Raw genomic sequence first — 19,740 nt, 5'->3', positions numbered from 1 at the left:
CGAATCAGCATTAGGGACTGCATCACATGGCTCCTTAGCTAGAGAGGAAAGATGGAAAGACATTTGGTGTGTTTAGCTTCTGTAGAGATGGCTAGGACAGTGGGGGTTGAAAGATGGAAACTATGCTACTACCTAGTGAAGCACCAGCATGCGCCTGCTGCTGCTTTGTGCTTATCTAAAGTTCATGTACACCCCTCTTTTGTAAACTTGCACCCACAAAGGAATTAACCCGAGTGTCTCATCAGTCCCTACATGAACTGGGAGTCCAGGTACTCTCTATACAAAACACAGGCCCCTCGTTTTAGGCCATCTTATGTTAACAGAATAAAATTCCCAAGTCTAGATATTTTCTAAAGGAATGAGGTTTATCCTGGCTCCTGGCTCCAGATGTTGAGAAGATCCTTCTGAGGCCTCAACTTGAGGCAGAAAGTGGAAGACATGACTCGTTGGTCTATGCAAAGGAAACAAAGCCTGAATGCAGGTTTCTTTATAACCACAAGCTCTCTTGAGCTAATTAATCCAGTCCTGCAAAGACATTACTCCTTCTTAATGACCTAACACGTTTTAAAGGTCCTCCCCTAACATTGCCATAGTAGTAATTAAATTTCAGCCCATGCTCTGTAGGGGCAAACCATTCTAGACCTCAGCACTCCTAATAACTTCAGCCCTAGCTATAGTTTCTGGTAACTTAAGCTAAAGAGCATAGAGAGGACGGGAAGTACCAAGGGTTGTGGATTTGTGGAATCACAGAACTCCCGTGTGCTCTGCCACCTGCAAGCAGCTTGCTTGTATTTGACAAAGATAAACATTTCCTACACTTCTGCAGTTCTCTTAGGCAAAAATCTAACAGGAATGTAAACATATATGCAACAAAAGACATACTTGCTGTACTGCCTGGTTTTGTGTGTCAACTTGACACAAGCTGGAGTTATCACAGAAAGGTGCTTCACGTGAGGAAATGGCTCCATAAGATCCAACTGTGTGGCATTTTCTCAATTAGTGATCAAGCGGGGGAGGGAACTCTTTCCTCCCCAACTTGCTTCTTGGTCATGATGTTTTGTGCATGAATAGCTTCTGCAGAGATGGCTAGGACTAAGACACTTGCTCTACAAGTTCAGAGTAGAATTATTTGTAACAGCATAAAACTAGAAACTTCCTGGGTGTCCATGTGCAGTGTATAGTGATCCCATGAAAAGTGTTTAGAAATGAGACAGTGACTTTAAACTCCACCAACATGGATGGATCTCTAAGTCATGCTGAATATCTGTGTCTGTGGTGCATAGCATTAATCCTAGCTCTCAGTAGACAGAGGCTGGTGCGTCTCTATGAGTTAGAGGCCTGTTTGGTCTATGTAGTGAGTTCTAGGCCAGCCAAGGAAACAGCAAGATTGTATCTTTAAAAAAAATGCTGGGCAAAGGAGCCATAGACAAAAGGGTATGTAGTGTGTGATTCTATTTATGTGAGAGAAATAAACTAATAAAAGAATCCGACAGTGTTAGAAGGCAGGATAACAGGTGCCTTCGGAGAGAGTGGCATTTGGTTTGGTTTGGTTTCTTTCAAGACAGGTTTTCTATGTGGTCCTGGCTGTCCTGGAACTCTCTTTGTAGACAAGGCTGGCCTCAAACTCAGGGATCTGCCTGCCTCTGCCTCCCCAGTACTGGGATTAAAGGCGTGCGCCACCACACCTGGCATGCTGGTAATAGTCCAATTCTTGTTCTGTGTGCTGGGTTATATGGATAGATTCAACGTCTGAAAACTCATTGAATTAAACTCTATGATTTTAAAAATGTGTATGTGTTTTGAATGCATATCTGTGCATCACATGGATGCCAGTGGAGACCAGAGGAGAGCGTCAGATCTCCCTGGAACTGGAGTTACAGATGGTTGTGAGCCACTATGGAGGTGCTGGGAAGTGAACATACTTCATCTGCAAGAACAAGTGCTCTTTACCACCAAGCCACCCCGTCACCCACTGGGACAGTTTTCTATGCACGTGCTCTTCTTGGTCTACACTGTACATAAACACACTGTAAATAACCACGTTGGGAAACTCACTCAATCTGCAGCGTGAACAGATGGCACAAGCTTCCATTCAAGAAAAGCAGAGAATGGAAAAACACATTATATCCAGTCTGTAATTCACTACTGCTGCCAAATGGAGACAGAGGGGTTGCTTCAGGGGCAGTGTGACAAGTTCTTAGCGGAATGCAGAAGCCCTCCCTAGTCTGTCTTCTAATTCTACAGGACACGCATTAGTTGCACCCACTCCTGATTCGAGAGGGTCTTGGGGTCTGGGGAATACGACAGGGCTCAGCAGCAGCAGAATATTGCTGACCAGGCTTGACATTTTGGAGCATGTGATTCAATAATTTAGTAGCTGTCTGGTCAATGTATAAGTAATCATGCTGAAATAGCTCGCCTACAGAGTCCTTAAATTGCTTTGTATTAAATATTTCATTTCTCCAACTGTGAGCAGATGTGCAACAAGATACATGCTTAAAGCAGCGCTATCTGTAACAACTGCAAACTGCATTCCTCCTCCTGTCCACCAATCGTCCACTGACAGTTTGAACACTCACAGCAACACTGAGAGTTATAAATTGAGGTTATTCTCATCCCTCTCTCCCTGCGGTGGAGTCCTCTCCACAGACAATACATCACTTTCTGGCAATTCAAAAATCATGTCTGCAGAAAGTCGTGCTACCTATTTGCTGTCTACTTGGGGCCTCAGTCTTCTCATAATGAAGTTTCTTTCTTTCTGTCTCCACTTGTGCTCGTTGGAACTTAAGCACACAAAAGAAATCGGTCATTTCAATCCCACAGCAAGGCTTCGGCTCCGGGGAGCCTCCTGGCCAGTTCAGTTCACAGACTGTAGACCAAGATCCTCTCTAATCTGTGCTTTCAAAGCCAACAGTTTCTAACCTGATCTGCCATTCCTTTGAAGGACTCTGCAGAAAGTTCCTAAGAAAGGTCAATACTCACCAACGTTCTAGATAGTTCTCTTAGAATACAACTGTCTGGCGTGTGGACTGTGTTCAAGGTCCAGCAAGTGACAGACAGCCACTTGGGCTGTTTCACGACTGTTAAAAGAGGGTCACCAAATTTCCAGTCCCACTGTCAGTTCCTTAACCTCTAATTGGATTTGTCACACGTTGCAGAACAGCAACCTCAAAAGTCACAGAGGTAGTGTCTCTGCCATAGACCAAGCTTGGGCAAAAATGGATGGAAGCAGACAGATCATGTGGGCCATCTCTGAGACACCCTTCGTGGCTCCATGGCGGCTCCTAGCAGTAGAACCACGAGAAACTAGAGGTGTAAAATGTGTTTTAAAGTTTTATATTTTGATAGCACAAGGAGATTTGCTCAAAGGTATACAAAGGTAACAGAATCATGAAGACCTCCAAGAATTTCAACTCAAATAACCAAGTGGATATCAGTGATATGGCTACCATAGACAAGACTGGCATGGGTTTGAGGGGAAGGGTCAAGTTTTACAAGGGGTCCTTAAGCTTAAGATTCCAGTTAGCCATCAAATGGAGCTGACAAGGAGGCCGTTATTTAGAGGTACCAAGAATTACAGGAAAGATGGCTCACTTGGGAAAGTACTGCCATACAATCAGAAGACCTGACCTTGGGCCGCTGGCACCCACATAAAAGCCTGGCATGGTCGAAAGTGTCTGTCATCTCAGTGATGGAAGAGGGGGTCTCGGAGACAGGAAGATTCATGGAGCTCATGGCTGGGCAGCTAGCCTTGCCAAACTGACAAATGCCAGGTTCGAGAGACCCTGGCAGAAGAGGGTCAGAAGAAGACATTCAGTATAGATTTATAGCATCCATACATAAGCAAATGCTCTCACACACGTGGACACATGCAAACATATTACATATGCACATACAAAACCTTTAGGGAGTTGTTTGCATGCAACTGGCCTTTCAAGCACAGGACTAGATGAAATCACTAGATGAGAGTACTCAGCACCATGGCGCCCTCTTTTCGTACGTTGAGCAGAGGATGCGATGCCAGGAGGACAGACCGGAGAACAACAAGCATAGTTGTCAGGAAAGAAAAAAAAAATGCTTCAAAGTGTGGCTGTGCCTTAGGGTTTTTAATCGCTGTGAAGAGATGCCATAACCACAGCAACTCTTGCAAAGGACAACATTTAACTGGGGCTGGCTTCCAGTTTCAGAGGTTCAGTCCATTATCATCAAGGTGGGAAGCATGGCAGCATCTAGGCAGACATGGTGCTGGAGAAGGAGCTGAGAGTTCTGCATCTTGATCAGCAGGCAGCAGGAGACTGTGTGTCACACTGAGCATAGCTTGAGCATAGCAGAACTCAAACCCACCTCCACAGCATTCAAACAAAGGAGACAATGGGAGCCATGTTTGACTTCGAGGAATAAGCAAGTCAGAAGAGACCTGGTTTGCATGGAGATGGCCATTTCAATAGCATTGTAGGAAAGAACCAGAGGGCAAGCATCTATGCAGGTAAGAATGATCCAGTAGAAAGAGAAAGATGACAAAAGCTAGCATCCACAGAGAAGGTGGAGTATCTGGCTTGGTGGCAAGTGCTTATTAGAAAAAAGTCTGAGCAGGGCAGTGGTGGCACACACCTTTAATCCCAGCACTTGGGAGACAGAAGCAGATGGATCTGAGTCTGCGGGCAGCCCGGTCTACAGAGCAAGTTCCAGAACAGCCAGGGCTACACTGAGAGATCCTGTCTCGAAAAATCAAAACACCAAATCAGCAACAAAACAAAAAGTCTAGGAGGTGTGAGGTGAAGAATGCTCCAGGCTACCCTCGGTCCAGTCTCTACTTACTGAGCTTCATAAACTGCCTGCATTTGTAGCTCCCAGGACAAAGGATCGTAGGTACAATGCAGTCAACTACAGGGTACCCAGAATGAACTGGACCAAATTAATCTAACCTTCAGAATGAGATGGAATGAGATGCAATATCTTAGGGACTCTTGAAAGAGGCTTTCTCTCCCTATGGATAATGTTGAAATCTTAATCTTGGAAAGTGGGACAAAGAGACAAAAACGGTGCTGTTGGGCAATTTTCAAGGCTACAAGGAAGAGGGGGTGGGGGTGGGCTTTGATATAATCTCTCTCCATCTTTGATGTAGGTGCATCTAAAAAAAATACGATTATGTATCTTCAAAGATACAAAGGAGAGAAGGAATTTTAAAATGTACAGTCCTAAGCTCATATATCTATCTGTATCTATACACATTCACTGAAAGACAATTTTGTTAATATCAAAGGGCAGGATCCTTTTTTTTTTTTTTTTTTTTAAATATATTGTCTTCTCTCAAAGAAAACAACAAAACCAGACGATTTCAGGAACTTTACTAGCTGGATCTTGAGGCTGCGGCTCAGGGAATGGAGCAAAAAGAAAATGGAAGCAGGTCAGTCTTGGAAACGCAGGATCCCCGAGAAGTACCGGCTGCCTCACTGGGACAGGAGTTAGGGGTTTTACTCTCTCAGTTTGTAGTGGAAGCAAGGATATCCGTCAAAGTATAGAGAAGGTGAGGCTGGCCAGCTTCGGAGTCCGCCTCCTCCGGATCCTGCAGCCCACAACCCACGGTGAGCCACGTTCCGGAGCCTCAGGTTTGCCTAGCAACCAGCTCGCCTCTTGGCCTCCCCAGGGCCCTAGCAGTAGGGTGTCGCCCTCGGGAGGCGGGTCTGGCCGCGCCAGCCACAGGGGACACGTGGATCCACTGGATCGGGTCGCACAGGGGGCGGGGCCGGCAGCGTTGGTGGGCGGGCGGGAGGCTGTGCGCGTGCGCGGCTGGGCGAGGGGCGGGACCGGCGTGCGGAGAAAAGCGTCCCAGGGACGGCAGCTGGCAAGGTTCACGTTGGAGTGCTTCGCGACTGCGTCGGGGATTATCGGGGTGAGCGAACCCACGGGCCGGAGGCCTGACCCTCGGGGCAGAGGTCGGTCGGCCTGGGGCTCGAGAATGGGAGGCCCGGGTGGCGGGGTGGAGGATGCGGACCTTCAGGGCGCAGCGGGACCTGTGGCCCACGGAGGCAGCCTGTCTTCCGAGAGGGTTTCGGGGGCCAGACGTGTCTGCCCGGCTGAGCACCGCGCTGTTGTTTGCGCTCACCCCATTGCTGGGAGTCTCAGTACTAGGCTGTAGGGCCAGCTGTGTGGGCTGGACACGGACCCTGGCTGGCCTGGAAGCACGCGGGTCTCAGGCGTTACTCCATCTGCCTCTGGCTCCCCCACCTTCCTCGGGGCAGACCCACAGGTCCTGTTGTCTCGACAGGGTTGGCTAGTTTGAGCCTAGGAGGTTAGGTAGACAAGGGATGCTCGTTTGTCTCGTTTTCCCTTTCTGGGACATGGCACCTCCATCCACACATATGCCCAAACCAGAGGCCTGGGCGTCACTCTTACCTACACTCATCAAATACATTGAACCTATTCAAAACTCTCACTTTTCCAGACACCTTGCCTTAGCAATCAGCTCTCTTTTCTGCTCCTTTAATATTGATTGACCCTCCTCAACGTGTCCAGTACAGGGGAGGTAGAGACACGCTCAGCCACCCTGCCCCATTCCCAGGTCCTTCTGTGGATTCTCATTGCCCTTCCAAGCTCTTCTTTCCTTCCTGCAATGCCTGTTGTGACTCACTCACTGTCTTTGTACTTTACTCAAGACCTGCCCCTCCTCATCTGAATATTCTGGATTGGACTTAAGTCATGTTTAGGTGTTCACTGCCATATGGAGGGGCGTGCTTTGCTTTGGGTTGAAATATTTCTTCTCATGCTTTCTGTGGATGGGGGTGTGTGTGATACCCCTGGAGTGCCTCTTTAGTGACCTGTGTTTTGCTGTCGAGAGGCGTCTGACTGTTCTCACAGCCTTCACAGCTCTGCTCTCCCTATGTAACTAGGCTCTTAGTTAAATGTTAGTTATAAGGGTAGCATGGCATTCCTTTGGAATCCCCCAGTGAACAAATGGACCAGACTATTAAACACCAGCCTATTCAGGACAAGTTTTCAACCTCAGCCCATGTGGGGGCTTTCTGTAACCCAGAAACTTGCTGGTTACTTGGACTTCAAGAGCATGGAGATGACTACAACTAGGAAGCACTAGTCAGTTGGCCTTGGCTCCGTGTAACAGGATGTCTGGGGTGTTGTCAAATGTGATTGCTTTGAATGTAAATTCCCAACTAAGAGCCTCTGAAGGCTGCCAACAGCTGCTAGGAGGAAAGCCCACTCCCTGATAGGAATAATGGCCCAGTGGGAAGGAAGGGTGGGCAGGAGTGCTGCAAAGGGAGAGCTCAGCCTTAGGCCAGGGCCTCTGAGATAGAGACTTAAGTACTGTGTTTCTTCTCACCCCATTCTGACCACGTCCCACGCCAGCTCAGCGTTGTTCAGTTCACAAATGAGAGAACACAGATCCTGACCTTTGGAAAGAGGAGAAGGAAAGATAGGAAGGAAGAAACAGACAAGGAAGCAAGGGGTGTTAACCACAAGAGTCTTTACGTCTCATCTGAACCGGGCCTAGGAGGAATGACCAGACACAGTGGCAACAGAGGCGTCCGGAGCAGTGAGAGGAGCCCTGTTGGAGTCAAGGCTCTGAGGCAGGTCAGCATTGCCCTGTCAGACTCATGCTAAGGCCCTGATTGTTTTCTACAGCCCTCTCTGGTTTCCAGACGATCTGCTTGCCGCCGCCGATCATACCCCACTGATCATACCGACAGGGTTAGTGGTGGTGGTCTGCTGAGCTTAGCAATATCCTTTTCCTCTTTCGTTGCTGTGTGTGTCTCTCCCAGAGTTGCTCATTCTGTTGAAGATGACCTTCTCCAAAGGATGAGCAACAGCCTTTCAGTCAAGAATATATAAGTAGTCAACATAAGATAGTCAAGTTTCTAAGACTCCAGGCCCATCAAGAAGAGTCTCTGTACATGGGGGTCTTTAGAAAAGGGAAGTCAGTTGTCAGCCTCTCCCTTAGTTGGGTTTTTCTCTAGCTTGGCCTTTGCCGTTTCCTGAAGGTGAGTGAGCCAGGGAACCCTTGGGGCTTATCTTTCCAGGCCTTGTGCCCATGGCCTTGAACTAAGTAACTGGAGTGTGGATGATGCAATGTGTCCTTTTTGACTGGGAACAGTTGAATCTGGCAAGTGGCAGGCCCTGCCTCTTGTCGTCCCCGTGCTTTGTGGGATTCCTTCTGACTTCCTGGAGCTGGTATTTCTTGAGCTTTCATGTTGGGAACTTGCCGACGACGCAAGCTCAGAGGTTCTTGGCTTTTATACTGAAGAGAGGCTAACCTGAACTCAAAGTTCCTGTGCTTATTAACCACTTGGGTCAAGGTCTGCTATTACATCAGTTTAAAACATGCCACAGGTACACATCCCAGCTGGAGCCAACCATGTTCTTCGAGGAAAGGCGCCATGGTTTCAGTAGACAGCTCCAAGGTGCCCCCCTCCCCAATTACACTGACATCAGAATGTGGCTGCAGGCTGTAGACCTTGCCTCTCGATATAGAAGTAGAAAACAACTAAACAAGACACGTGACATCAGTGTGGCTGTCACACTCAAGCACACTGTCCCTTCCTCAGCATGCACATTTTTTTTTCCCTTTTCTTTTTAAATCTTAGCTGTGTATCTGTGGTTATCCCTCTAGTCCACCAAGGACCATGACCCACAGGACACACAAGTTGTGAACCAGTAGTCTAGACACCAGGCAGGTGCCCTGTACTGAGAATGTCTTCCTATTCCAGTCCAGAAGCCAAGAACCAAAAACACTGGAAGAACATAGAAGCCAGGCTCAGGGTGGCACATGCCTGCATCACAGCACTTGGAAGGTGAATATAGATGACTGTAGTTAAGCCAGCATGAGTTGTATAGTGACAGCCTGTTTTAAAACAGTAAAACAACAAAAGCCAAGGGGAGAAGACACTGAAGATAATTGAGTCCGAGGGTTAGGGAGGACTGGATCCCATTTCTGGTCCTTCCTACCCCCACACTCCTAAGATGTGGGCCCAGAATAAGTTATTCTGCTCTGGCCTGGGTTAAGTGACATCAGCATAGTAGGCACTACTAGGAATAACTTGAGAACATGTTCTCTGTTCCTGGTACAACCTTGGCAGGGTCTAGATGCTTGCTTCTTAAGTTGGAAGTGTGGTTTCTAACTCTTGAATTATCTGGAGGTAAATGTTAGCTAGAAACTGCCATTGAGTATTAGAATTATGGTAGGGATTACATACATATATGGAAAAAGTCATTTATAGTAGGTTTTTTGTTTGTTTTGTTTTTGGTTTGGTTGTTTTGTTTTTTTAGATAGGATTTCATTATGTAGCCCTGACTGGCCCAGTGGGTAAATTGCATGCAGCTTGAGGACTGGAGTTCCCATACCCAGCACCCACATAAATGTCAGGTATGTGTGCAGCTGCCAGTAATCCCAGTGCTCAGGTAGGAGAGACAGAGATGAGGGTTAGAGGCATACTTGTATATGTGTATAGATTTACTTTGCAGCAGTGAATTATGGGTAGACTTACTGCCTGCTTTTTTTTTTTTTTTTTTTCATTGAATCTATTAGAAACCTTATGCAGCGTGATAGATTGCATAATGTCATTGCACAGTAGTCAGGCTAGATACTGCGTTTGAGCACCTTGAAAATTACTCCTTTGTGATGGTTTGTATATGCTCAGGCCAGGGAGTGGCATCATTAGAAGGTGTGGCCCCGTTGGAGTGGGTGTGTCACGGTGGACTTGGGCTTTAATTCCCTAGCCCTAACTGCCTGGAAGTGAGTCTTCCATTAGCAGCCTTCAGATGAAGATGTAGAACTCTCAGCTCTGCCTGCATCATGCCTGCCTAGATGCTGCCCTGCATCTTGATGGACTGAACCTCTGAACCTGAAAGCCAGCCCAATTAATGTTGTCTTTTATAAGACTTGCTTTGGTCATGGTGTCTGTTCACAGCAGTAAAACCCTAAGACAAAATTGGTTCCAGGGACTGGGGTATTGCTGAGATAGGCCTGGCCGTGCTTTTGTTTAGAAGAATGTGGATTTTGGAACTTTGGATTTGGAAAGCAATAGAACGCTTTAAATGGGGTTTAATGGGCTATCCTAGTAGGAATATGGAAGGCTTCATTACTGAGAGTGATTTCAATTGTGCAGACCTGGCCCGAGAGGTTTCAGTGGAGAATTTCAGTATGTGGTGTAAAGACTGTTCTTGTGGTGTTTTGGTGAAGAAGTGACTTCTTTTTGCCCTTATGTGAAGAGTCTGCCTGAGGCTAAGGTGAAGAGACTCAGATTAATTGCATTGACAAAGGAAGTTTCAGAAACGCCCATCATAGACTTTGTTCTCTGGTTCAATCTCATAAAGAACATTTTAAACAAGCATAGCAAGCTGAGAAAGGAAAAATATAGAATATATGGTTCAAGTGTTAAAGGGGTGCCTGGAAGTGAAATGGAGCTGAGTCCTGTGTTCAAGGAGATAACAAATTAAGGCAGTGGGACTTTGGGGCAGGATCCTACCCAGCTGAGTTTAGACCCAGGCATGGTGGTACACACACACACCTTTAATACCAGGAGATAAAGCCAAGCAGATCTCTGAGTTCAAAGCCAGTCTGAGACAGAGCAAGTTCTAGGTGAAGAAAAGCTTAAATCCAGGCCTGGTGTTACACACCTTTAATCCCAGGAGACAGGCATGCAGATCTCTGAGTTGGAGGTCAATCTACAGAGCAAGATCCAGGACAGCCAAGCTTAGGCAGTGAAGGAGCTGGAAAAGAGGAAGCTGGTGCAAATGTAATAGAACACGGGAGCCATGTTCCAGTTCCCGCAAGCAGCAGAACTGCAGCTTCAGCCATGTGGCTCTGGCTCTAGAGTCAAGAGGAGGAGACTACTAGGACAATTGATGATTCTGGTTAGCTGGCGCTAAGCAATTAGTGGTGATTAAGAAGAGACCAGAATCACTGAGGTGAAACCTGGGAAGCGTTTTCTGAGAGCACAAAGAAGCTGTGTTCCAGAGATGGCCAAGGTTGTACCTCATACTGCAGCTGGACTTGGTGATGTCTGAGAGTCACCCAGGTGGTATTGACTTTGAAGGCATGAAGGGGTCATGAAGAGCAGCTGAGACTTGGCACTGTGAGAAGCAATGAAAGGCCATTGGTGAAGGTGCAGTCTCAGTTGCAGTTGAGGGCCCAGGACTGAAAGGGTCATGCAAAGGATTTGAGGTTTGGCACTATGAAGAGAACCTATGAGAGGCTATTGGTGAATCCTGGTTTCAGCAGAAGACCCCAGTGTATTGGAGATGCCAGTACCATGGGTTGATCACCACAAACAGCAGCGGCAGTGGATTGAATCAACCTGAGGTTAGAGTGCTACAAAGGACAGAGCTGGAGAAGTGTTGAAAGCCCTTTGGAGGAGCCCAGAAGATCATGTGTGGATCCCAGACATTGAGACAAGAAGCTGTAACATTGAAGTTGCCTTAGACATCTCAAGATGTTTGAGACGACAGAGCCGTGGGCTATCTGCTGAGGAAAGCTAACAGGGAGTGGGGCCAGCCCAGGAAAAGAAGCTTGTTGCAGTCAACAAAGACAAAAAGGAGTTGGAGATCTGAAGACTGCTTTGACATCAGCCATGGAGATGCAGAGTTTGGAGTTTGCCTGGATGGTTTCCTGTCTTGCTTTGGGGATTACAGTTAAGTGATTGGATGAATCTCAGAAGAGACCTTGAACTTTAGGTTTTTAACGTTTTAGACTATGGGGACTGTGGAAGTTGGAGTGAATGTATTTTGCATTATGTTATGTTTAGGTATGGTCTGCACAAGCCTATGGGGGCCAGGGAGTGGAATGTCATGGTTCTATATGCTTGGCCAAGGGAGTGGCACTATTAGAAGGTGTGGCCCTCTTGGAGTAGGTATTGCCTTGGAGTAGGTGTGTCACTGTGGGCTCGGGCTTTAATACCTTAGTCCTAGCTGCCTGGAAGTGAGTCTTCCACTAGTAGCCTTCTGGTGAAGATGTAGAACTCTCAGCTCCTCGTGCACCATGCCTGCTTGGATGCTGCCCTGTTGCCACCTTGATGATAATAGACTGAACCTCTGAACCTGAAAGCCAGCCCAATTAAATGTTGTCCTTTATGAGACTTGCCTTGGTCATGGTGTCTCTTCACAGCAGTAAAACCCTAAGACACCTTCCCAGTGGTTGCTGATCTTTTCGTGGGGATAGATGGTGGGGGATGGGTAAAATAGGTTGGGGAAATCTTTGCAAATGCCACAGGATGCTAATCTAAGCCCAGAGGGGCAGAACTTTGCATTGAACCAGCAATTAACTACGGTATCCATGGTATGATGTAAGTTAGTCTTCAGGGAGCTTGCCTGGCTGAATTGTCTTGTTGATCTTAATTCCAAGTTCATTAAGATGTAACATGAGTTTTTCTGTAGCTTTTCTTTGTGATGGTTAAAGTTATGAGACCCTCTCAGGACCCTGGCAGGTGCACAAGGTGGGGACGGTGGCCTCCTCTCCAGGTCACTGCTTTGAGGTTGATAGGACCAGCTTGGTTGCTTCCCTCGGCTCCCGTGGTCTTTCTCGAAGCCCTGCCTCTCTCCATCGCTCTCCATCACACCGTCAGTGAGTCCACCTGAAGCCACGCCAGCCTAGTCATGACTTGACAGTTGCTCCCACTTGTTCTCAGGAAGTGTCAGCCTCTTGGCTCCACATGTGCCCGCTGCCTTAGCACTTGCTCGCCTTCAGCTGCCATTGTCCCCCAGCTCCAGTGTCTGCCCAGGACTGGCTGAAGCATTACTGGCTCTGTCAGCCGTCACCCAAGGAGATTTCTTCGGAACTCCCAAAGGTTCTTTTCTGTTTTGAAAACCCCTCACTCTGCTTTTGTTGTACTCAACTAGGAAGCGTTTCTCTCTCTGGGCTGCTATACAGAAATAGTCTCTGGATCCTTGCATGCTCTTGGGTGACTGCTCAGCCCTCGGACATTAACAGATCTGTGGATCTGTACTGCCCAGTTCGGTGATGGGAAGCAGGTGAGCTGGGGCAGAATTGGCTTGCTCTCCTCTCCTCTCCTCTCCTCTCCTCTCCTCTCCTCTCCTCTCCTCTCCTCTCCTCTCCTCTCCTCTCCTCTCCTCTCCTCTCCTCTCCTCTCCTCTCCTCTCCTCTCCTCTCCTCTCCTCTCCTCTCCTCTCCCCTCCCCTCCCCTCCCCTCCCCTCCCCTCCCCTCCCCTCCCCTCCCCTCCCCTCCCCTCCCCTCCCCTCCCCTCCCCTCCCCTCTTCTCTCCCCTCTTCTCTCCCCTCTTCTCTCCCCTCTCCCCTCTCCCCTCTCCCTTTCCGCTTTTCTCCCCTCTTCCCTTTTCTCCCCTCTCCCCTCTCCCCTGTGTTTGGAGACAGGGTTTCTCTGTGTAGCCCTGGCTATCCTGGTACTAGCTCTGTAGACTAGGCTGGCCTCGAGCTAGGAGATGTGCCTGCCTTTGCCTCTACTTTCCAACTGCTGGGATTAAAGGTGTGCACCGGCACCCTAGGCTGACCTTTTCTGTGGTACTGGGAGTGGCACCCAGCTCCTGGCACACGCACGCTGAGCAGGTGCCCTCCTCTGCCCGTTCTCAGTGCTCTTGTCTGCAGCCTCACGCCTCCCAGGATTCCAGAAGCTCTGGTACTGTGCCTCACCGTCTGTGTTTCTTACCTTCCAGGTACCCACCCGGAAGCATGGCAACCCTACAGCTGCTCAGAGCTCCCTTGCTGTGTGTCCTGCTTTGGGTCTTTTGTGCTCCAGGTGCCAGAGCCCATGACCACGGGGCTGATGTCCATCATGGCAGCGTGGGCCTGGATAAGAGCACAGTGCACGACCAAGAGTATGTATTCAGTGGGGCAGCGCTCTGCGTCCCTGCCATCTGCAGCCATAGCTCATAGGCTGCCCCCGCCTCCTCCCGTCCTGTCACTTTATAGGGCCCCTGAACAGTTTTCAGTGCTCAACATTATCCCTTGGGACTCCTGGTAGTAAGATACCTGTCTTCAGCATCTCACGGTTGGGGGCTCTTGAAGCCTAAACACACCGAATTATTTGTCAGAATTCAGACTTCCTCCTTCCCCCTTCCCTGTCCAGCACATGCAGTAACAGAATCCAGAATGTACTCATGGTTTCCTGATTACGACAAGGCGTTTTCAGTGACACATTCCAACACTGAGTCTTCCTTGGCCAGTAAACTTCACGTTTAGCTTCGTTATCTGTTTTTTGCTTGTTTGTGTATTTGAGACAAGGTCTCAGTAGATACCCTGGTTAGTCTGGAGCTTGCTATTAAATTGGTAGTTCAAAAAATATTGTAACCAAGGTCTAACAGTAAAAAGAAGGTGCCAGGTGGCCGCTGTGCTGTGGCCCTGCACCTTTGGTGGCCCTGGCTGTGTGCTATGTTCTTGACCGTGGACTGTTTCAAAGCCCTTCTAAGGTGTTGACAAGTCTGACTGTTGGTTTTCAGGCACATCATGGAACATCTGGAAGGTGTCATCGACCAGCCAGAGGCGGAGATGTCCCCACAGGAACTGCAGCTCCATTACTTCAAAATGCATGATTACGACGGCAACAGTTTGCTTGACGGCCTAGAGCTCTCCATAGCCATCACTCACGTGCACAAGGAGGTAGGTCAAGGAGGAGGCAGGGTTGGGCATCTGAGTAGACAGTGCCCACGCTGGTGACCTGTGCTGTGTTCCTGCCTCAGCAGAGCATTATCCGGTTTCTGTATCCCACCCTCACCCCAGAGAGGCTAAGCCTGGTTGGCCCAAGCTAAAATGTTGACATTTTCACTACAGCTGGAGTTTGAGGGTCCGGCCAAAAAACCACAGTGTAGGGCACAGGAAAGCGGTCATTTCATCTGAGAAGAAGGGTGACACCGGGACCAAGGGGCAGAGCTTTGGAAGTAGGTGGGGGTTGTGTCATACTGTGAGGTACTTCCTGCTGTCCCAAGGCATGGTCATGTCAGGCTCCCTGCCTGCCTGCATCAATAGGGGAGACACTTACTCTGCTTGATGGAGGCGGGGAGGGGGTGAGAGATGAGAGGCAGTAGGGAGCCCAGCAAGCTTTCACTGCAGTGGATTCTGTGTGGAGGTGACACTACTGTCAGAGGAGTCAGGATCCAGCAGTCCTGGCACGGGAGTGGCAGTGTGGCCATGACATTGGTGTGGGAGATGGACCAAGGTGGTCTCCACGAGAATGGCCAGAGCTTTGTCGCAGGCACAGCCCTCTGTCAGCAGCCTCTAGAACAGGGCGCTGCTTTCTCTTCAGCAGTGTTTTGCAGTGTTTTCTTCCTCTTGTTTTGACCTTGAGGTGTTCATTGTCACTGTTCCCATTTTCTTAGGCAAATTGTGCAGTAGGCTGACCCTGTGGAGGAATCAGGCAGTGAGCTCTTGCCTTAGGATGGGTGTAGAAGTCACAGACTCTGACAAGCGGTTCTTTGTAATCCAGACCCAGCTGTCTGCAGTGTCTGTACATTACCTTGTTACTATATCAACAGTGATAAAAAGCCAGGACCTGTTTTTATCCCATCTTTCTGTAGCTGGCATATGTAGTTTCTCACTTGGAGTTTTATAAATTGACCCTGCCTGGCCTGAGTCTGGATTCCTAGAAGTGGCACATTCTCCCTCGAGGGCTCCTAGATAAGTGACCCTTGTAGGCGTTTGCTAATGCCCTCCGTAATTCTGCCCCTCACCGTCTTGTGTACCTCTCGGTAGGAGGGGAGTGAGCAGGCGCCAGTCATGAGCGAGGATGAGCTCGTCAGCATCATAGATGGTGTCCTGAGGGACGATGACAAGAACAACGACGGCTACATCGACTACGCTGAGTTTGCAAAGTCACTGCAGTAGACCGTTGGCTCTTTCCTTTGTGCACATGTGACCCTTGCTAATGTGATGGATGTGTCTGGTAATGCGAAACAACTTATTTCCGTCTACTGCTCAGCACTTTGGTAAGAGCCTGTGGCAGTCTGTAAGAGTGGGGTGAGGAAGAAGCCACATGACTGTGGAGAGAAGTGGGACAGGCCTCAGTCCCTAGAGGTGTGTTTAAGCTTGTTGGGCAAGAGCTGGATGCGGATCTTCGGAAGGGCGGTGGGTATCCCGAGTTCTCAGGAATCCGACTGTAGAATGCCACTCTGACTTCTTGATGTTAATCCATGCTACCTAAAGTAAAGACAGGCTGCTTGGCCAAGTGGACACACTTGAGAAACAGTGGAGGGAGAGTGTGAAAGCCACACGCTTGCCCTGGTTGGTCCTGTCTTTAGGCAGATGTGGTCAGTATTCTGTTCCCCAGGCATACAGCATCATATATTAAAGCCACAGCAGAAGAGGAATGTCGCCCACTGAGGCCACCCAGATGCAGAGTCTAGGATTCCTTGCCCACTGGCCTTTTGGAAATGAAGCACCACTGGCCTGAATAATTAGCCTTTTCCAGATCTTCAGTATCTTCCACAACTACTGCCATACCCTGTGTTGTATCATTTGACCAGGAGGGAAACCTTGAATTGGGGTGTGTTCTCTAATCACTTTCCACTGTCTGAGCTTTCCTGACCCCTGTATTGTATCCTTGCTCCCAGGGCTCCCTTCATGGCTTGTGAACTGTTAACTTGGTATCTCAGGTTAAACTGTCAGCTGGTCTAGCCTGAGCGAGGCCTGAGACCATCAGTCACTAAGAGCAGTGGCTAACCTCATCGAAGTTGGAAGGAATGTTTTTAAAATTACCTCTTCGAGCCTGAATACAAAGAATAAAAGAATAAAAGAATTCTTTTAATTTCAGGGAAGATCAGAAAAGAAAGCCTAAAGCCCTTTAGCGTTGTGAACCTCAGTAGTAGCTGAAAGAGAAGCTGCCACAGGTTGTACTTGCTCTGTGAGATGTTGTAGACATTCCGTAAGAGAATCCAGAATGATAGCAGGATCAGGAAAGAAATGGAGCCAAATCTGCTCTAAGGTGAATAGAGACTTATTTTTCTTTATTAAAGTATTCTTGTAAGACAGTTTTCTGTGTCAAGTATTTGTGAAATCAGAGCTGACATGTAAGCTATTCTTGTAATATCTCATTATTTTGAAAGATTTATATAATGAACTCTGGCTATCTGACAATAAAATGGATGAAAAAGCAAGCAGCTGTTGACGTTGACTCTGTCCCCCATGAAGCCTCCTGCCGCATGGAGGCTGGATCAGTGCCAGCATTCACACCTGCCTTCCTCCCAGAAGCTGTGAGGTAGCTCACCAGGCCCTGGGCCGTTCTGTCTTGCACAGGGGATTCTGTGTTCAGCTTCTCTTTCCTTTTTAGCGTGGTTTGTATCCTTCCGAATGAACTCGCTTTTGAATCTTCCTTCTCCGGCTGGATTCTGGTTGTGACAGTTCTCTCTCGGGTGGGCAAACACACTGTTTCCCCTTGAGTCTGCTAACTTACTGATTATAGATCACATTATTGGAGTGCTCCGTGGTCCAAGTGTCAGAGCAGTCTCTCTGGGATTCTGAAAATGACACACTTCTGCCTGTGATAAAGATTCCTCCCCGAGCCCTGAGGCCCTTAGACTGTGTCCTGGCCCTCCGTGCAGAGCTCCTTGGAAGGATCTTGGCAGTGGACTCAGACCTGGAGGAATTTTACTGTCTGGCAGCCTGGGAGTCGGCCAGGACAGAGAAGGTCCTTCAGAGATAGAATTGGATGGTTAAGCAGGAAAGGTAGGACCTCTCCTCCGTGGCTGCCTCTTCTTGTCACCTCTACGGTCCTGTCCTTGCTTGCCTTTCCTGATGGGAGAGTGAGTGTCTGGGACGTTAGTGACACATCCCCTAGGCAAGGCTTGATCCTCTGCCTGTGAATGCTACGGGGCCAGCTGTGACCTGCCTTACCTGTAGAATGGAGCAGTGCCCGGGAGAGGCAGCCCTGCCGCAAGGTCCAGGAGCCGCAAGGTCCGGGAGGAGCTACGTTTAGGTTTCAGGCCAGCAGCCCCTCATCTATAAAGTCCTAAACTCTAATTTCTCATCTAAAAATGAACTAAGAAGGGAATTAAGAAATCACAAAGGCATTAAGAAGATAACAAAACAAGAGAAAGCCAGGGCTGGAAAGATAGGTAAGTTGGGAAAGTGCCTTGCAAGGGTGATGGGCCAAGCTTGGTCTTAAGCACCCACAAAGTCATTGTGATGGTGTACAGTTGTTACCCTGGCACTGGGGAGACAGGGGCACGTGGACTGTTGGAGTTCTGGCCAGTCAGCCTCAGTAATTGGCAAGCTTTGGGTCCCAGTGAGAGACCCCGCCTCAGAAGACAAGGTGGTGCTCCCATGAACGACACCTGTGGCTTCCATGACTGTGCTCTGGTGTCTGTGCACTCATATCTGCCACATAAGACCGAACTACAGCCCCCCCCCCCCCTGCCCCAGGTAGTGTCATTCTAGAGTGTCAACATCCTGCTTTTCATTACATTCCATCCTATCAGGGGCTCTGGGGTAGGTTTAAGAAAGTGATAGAGATGGGCTTTAAAAATAAATGGTAACTAACGGGCCGGAGAGACGGTCCAATTCTCTGTTCTGACTTCCTCAGTCACTGTATGTATGTAGTGCACTTACATACATGTAAGCACTCATACACATCAAAAAAAGATACATATATACACATACTATATATACATATACCACACACACACATATCCATGGCTATCCTACAACTTGCCTTTTGATGATCAGGCTGGCCTTGAACTGACAGAGATCTGTCTGTCTCTGCCTCCGGAGTGCTAAGATTAAAGACATGTTCTACCACCACCTGGCTTGAGAGTATGTATGTATGTATGTATGTATGTATGTATGTATGTATAATTTTATTCTCTCATGTACTACATTCCCAGCACAGTTTCCCCTCCTTTCTTTCTTCCCAGTCATTCTACACCCCTCCTTTCCCTCAGATCCACTCCTCCATTTCTTTTCAGAAAAGATCAGGCCTCCCAGGGGTATCAGCTGAACACACATACCAAGTTACAGTAAGATTAGGCACAGCCCCCCCCCCCCCCAATCAAGGCTGGGCAAGACAACCAGTAAGAGGAAAGGGGTTCTAAAAGCAGGCAGGAGTCAGACAGGCCCCACGCTCACCAGAACACCAGGTGGCACAACCATAGTGTATGCAGAGGACCTAGGTCAGACCCACACAGGCTCCCTGATTGTCTCTTCAGTCTCTGTGAACCCCTTAGTTACTTCTGTGGGCCAGATTCTTGTGGTGTCCTCAACCCCTCTGGCTCCTACGCTCCTTCCTCTCCCTCTCCCTTGGGATTCCCCAAGCTCTGCTAGTGCTTGGCTGTGGGTCTCTGCTTCTGCTCCTATCAGTTGCTGGATGAAGTTTCTCTGATGGTTATGCTAGGCTCTGGTCTACAAGTCAAGTATAGCAGAGTATCATTAGGAATTTTTTTTTTTTTTTTTTTGCCAGTCATGTTTGGTTCTATACTACATCCCTGGGCTCCAGCCTCTGGGTCCTAGCCATCCAGGTAGTGTCAGGCATGGTCTCCTTCCTGGCTTGGGTCTCCAGTTGCACCAGTCCCACATACATACATACATACATACATACAGTTGGTTGGCTGGCACATCTGGCAGGCAGGACATATTGTAGATCAAAGGTTTTGTGGCTGAGTTGATGACCTAGTCTCACCCGGGGAAGCCTTGCCTGGTTCCAGAAGATGCACAGGATCTTTGCCGTAACCACCCTCCAGAAGATGCACAGATCTTTGCCGTAACCACCCTCCAGAAGATGCACAGATCTTTGCCGTAACCACCCTCCAGATTTTAGGGAGCTCCCATTGCAC

General features: G+C 48.5%; 1 protein-coding gene across 8 annotated transcripts; it reads left to right on the top strand.

Annotated features, from left to right (window-relative positions):
- The first annotated feature begins 5,780 nt into the window (after positions 1 to 5,780).
- On the top strand, positions 5,781 to 17,285 carry Mcfd2 (multiple coagulation factor deficiency 2). 8 transcript variants are annotated; one of them, XM_030249607.1, is made up of 6 exons: positions 5,788 to 5,893; positions 7,363 to 7,587; positions 12,847 to 12,978; positions 13,639 to 13,800; positions 14,422 to 14,581; positions 15,671 to 17,070. In XM_030249607.1, exons 3-6 carry the CDS (start codon positions 12,968 to 12,970, stop codon positions 15,800 to 15,802), a joined length of 465 nt encoding a protein of 154 aa, XP_030105467.1. In that variant the 5' UTR covers positions 5,788 to 5,893; positions 7,363 to 7,587; positions 12,847 to 12,967; the 3' UTR covers positions 15,803 to 17,070. The 8 variants fall into 8 exon arrangements, with proteins under 8 accessions (NP_789778.1, NP_647456.1, XP_030105467.1 ...); XM_030249608.1 differs by having other exon boundaries at positions 5,788 to 5,936; NM_176808.5 differs by lacking the exon at positions 12,847 to 12,978 and having other exon boundaries at positions 5,781 to 5,893; positions 15,671 to 17,285.
- The last annotated feature ends 2,455 nt before the right edge of the window (positions 17,286 to 19,740 follow it).

The sequence above is a fragment of the Mus musculus genome, chromosome 17 (genome assembly GCF_000001635.26).
Source record: "Mus musculus strain C57BL/6J chromosome 17, GRCm38.p6 C57BL/6J".
Taxonomy (NCBI): Eukaryota; Metazoa; Chordata; class Mammalia; order Rodentia; family Muridae; genus Mus; species Mus musculus.
Note: the sequence above shows the minus strand (reverse complement) of the source record. Positions and strands in the feature narration are given on the sequence as shown.

What these genes read in the sequence shown, in the direction of transcription:
- Mcfd2 (XM_006523900.3), top strand. An exon ending in AGCACAGTGCACGACCAAGA is followed by an intron (nt 13,801 to 14,421) that starts GTATGTATTCAG and finishes GTTGGTTTTCAG; the next exon opens with GCACATCATGGAACATCTGG. An exon ending in TCACTCACGTGCACAAGGAG is followed by an intron (nt 14,582 to 15,670) that starts GTAGGTCAAGGA and finishes ACCTCTCGGTAG; the next exon opens with GAGGGGAGTGAGCAGGCGCC.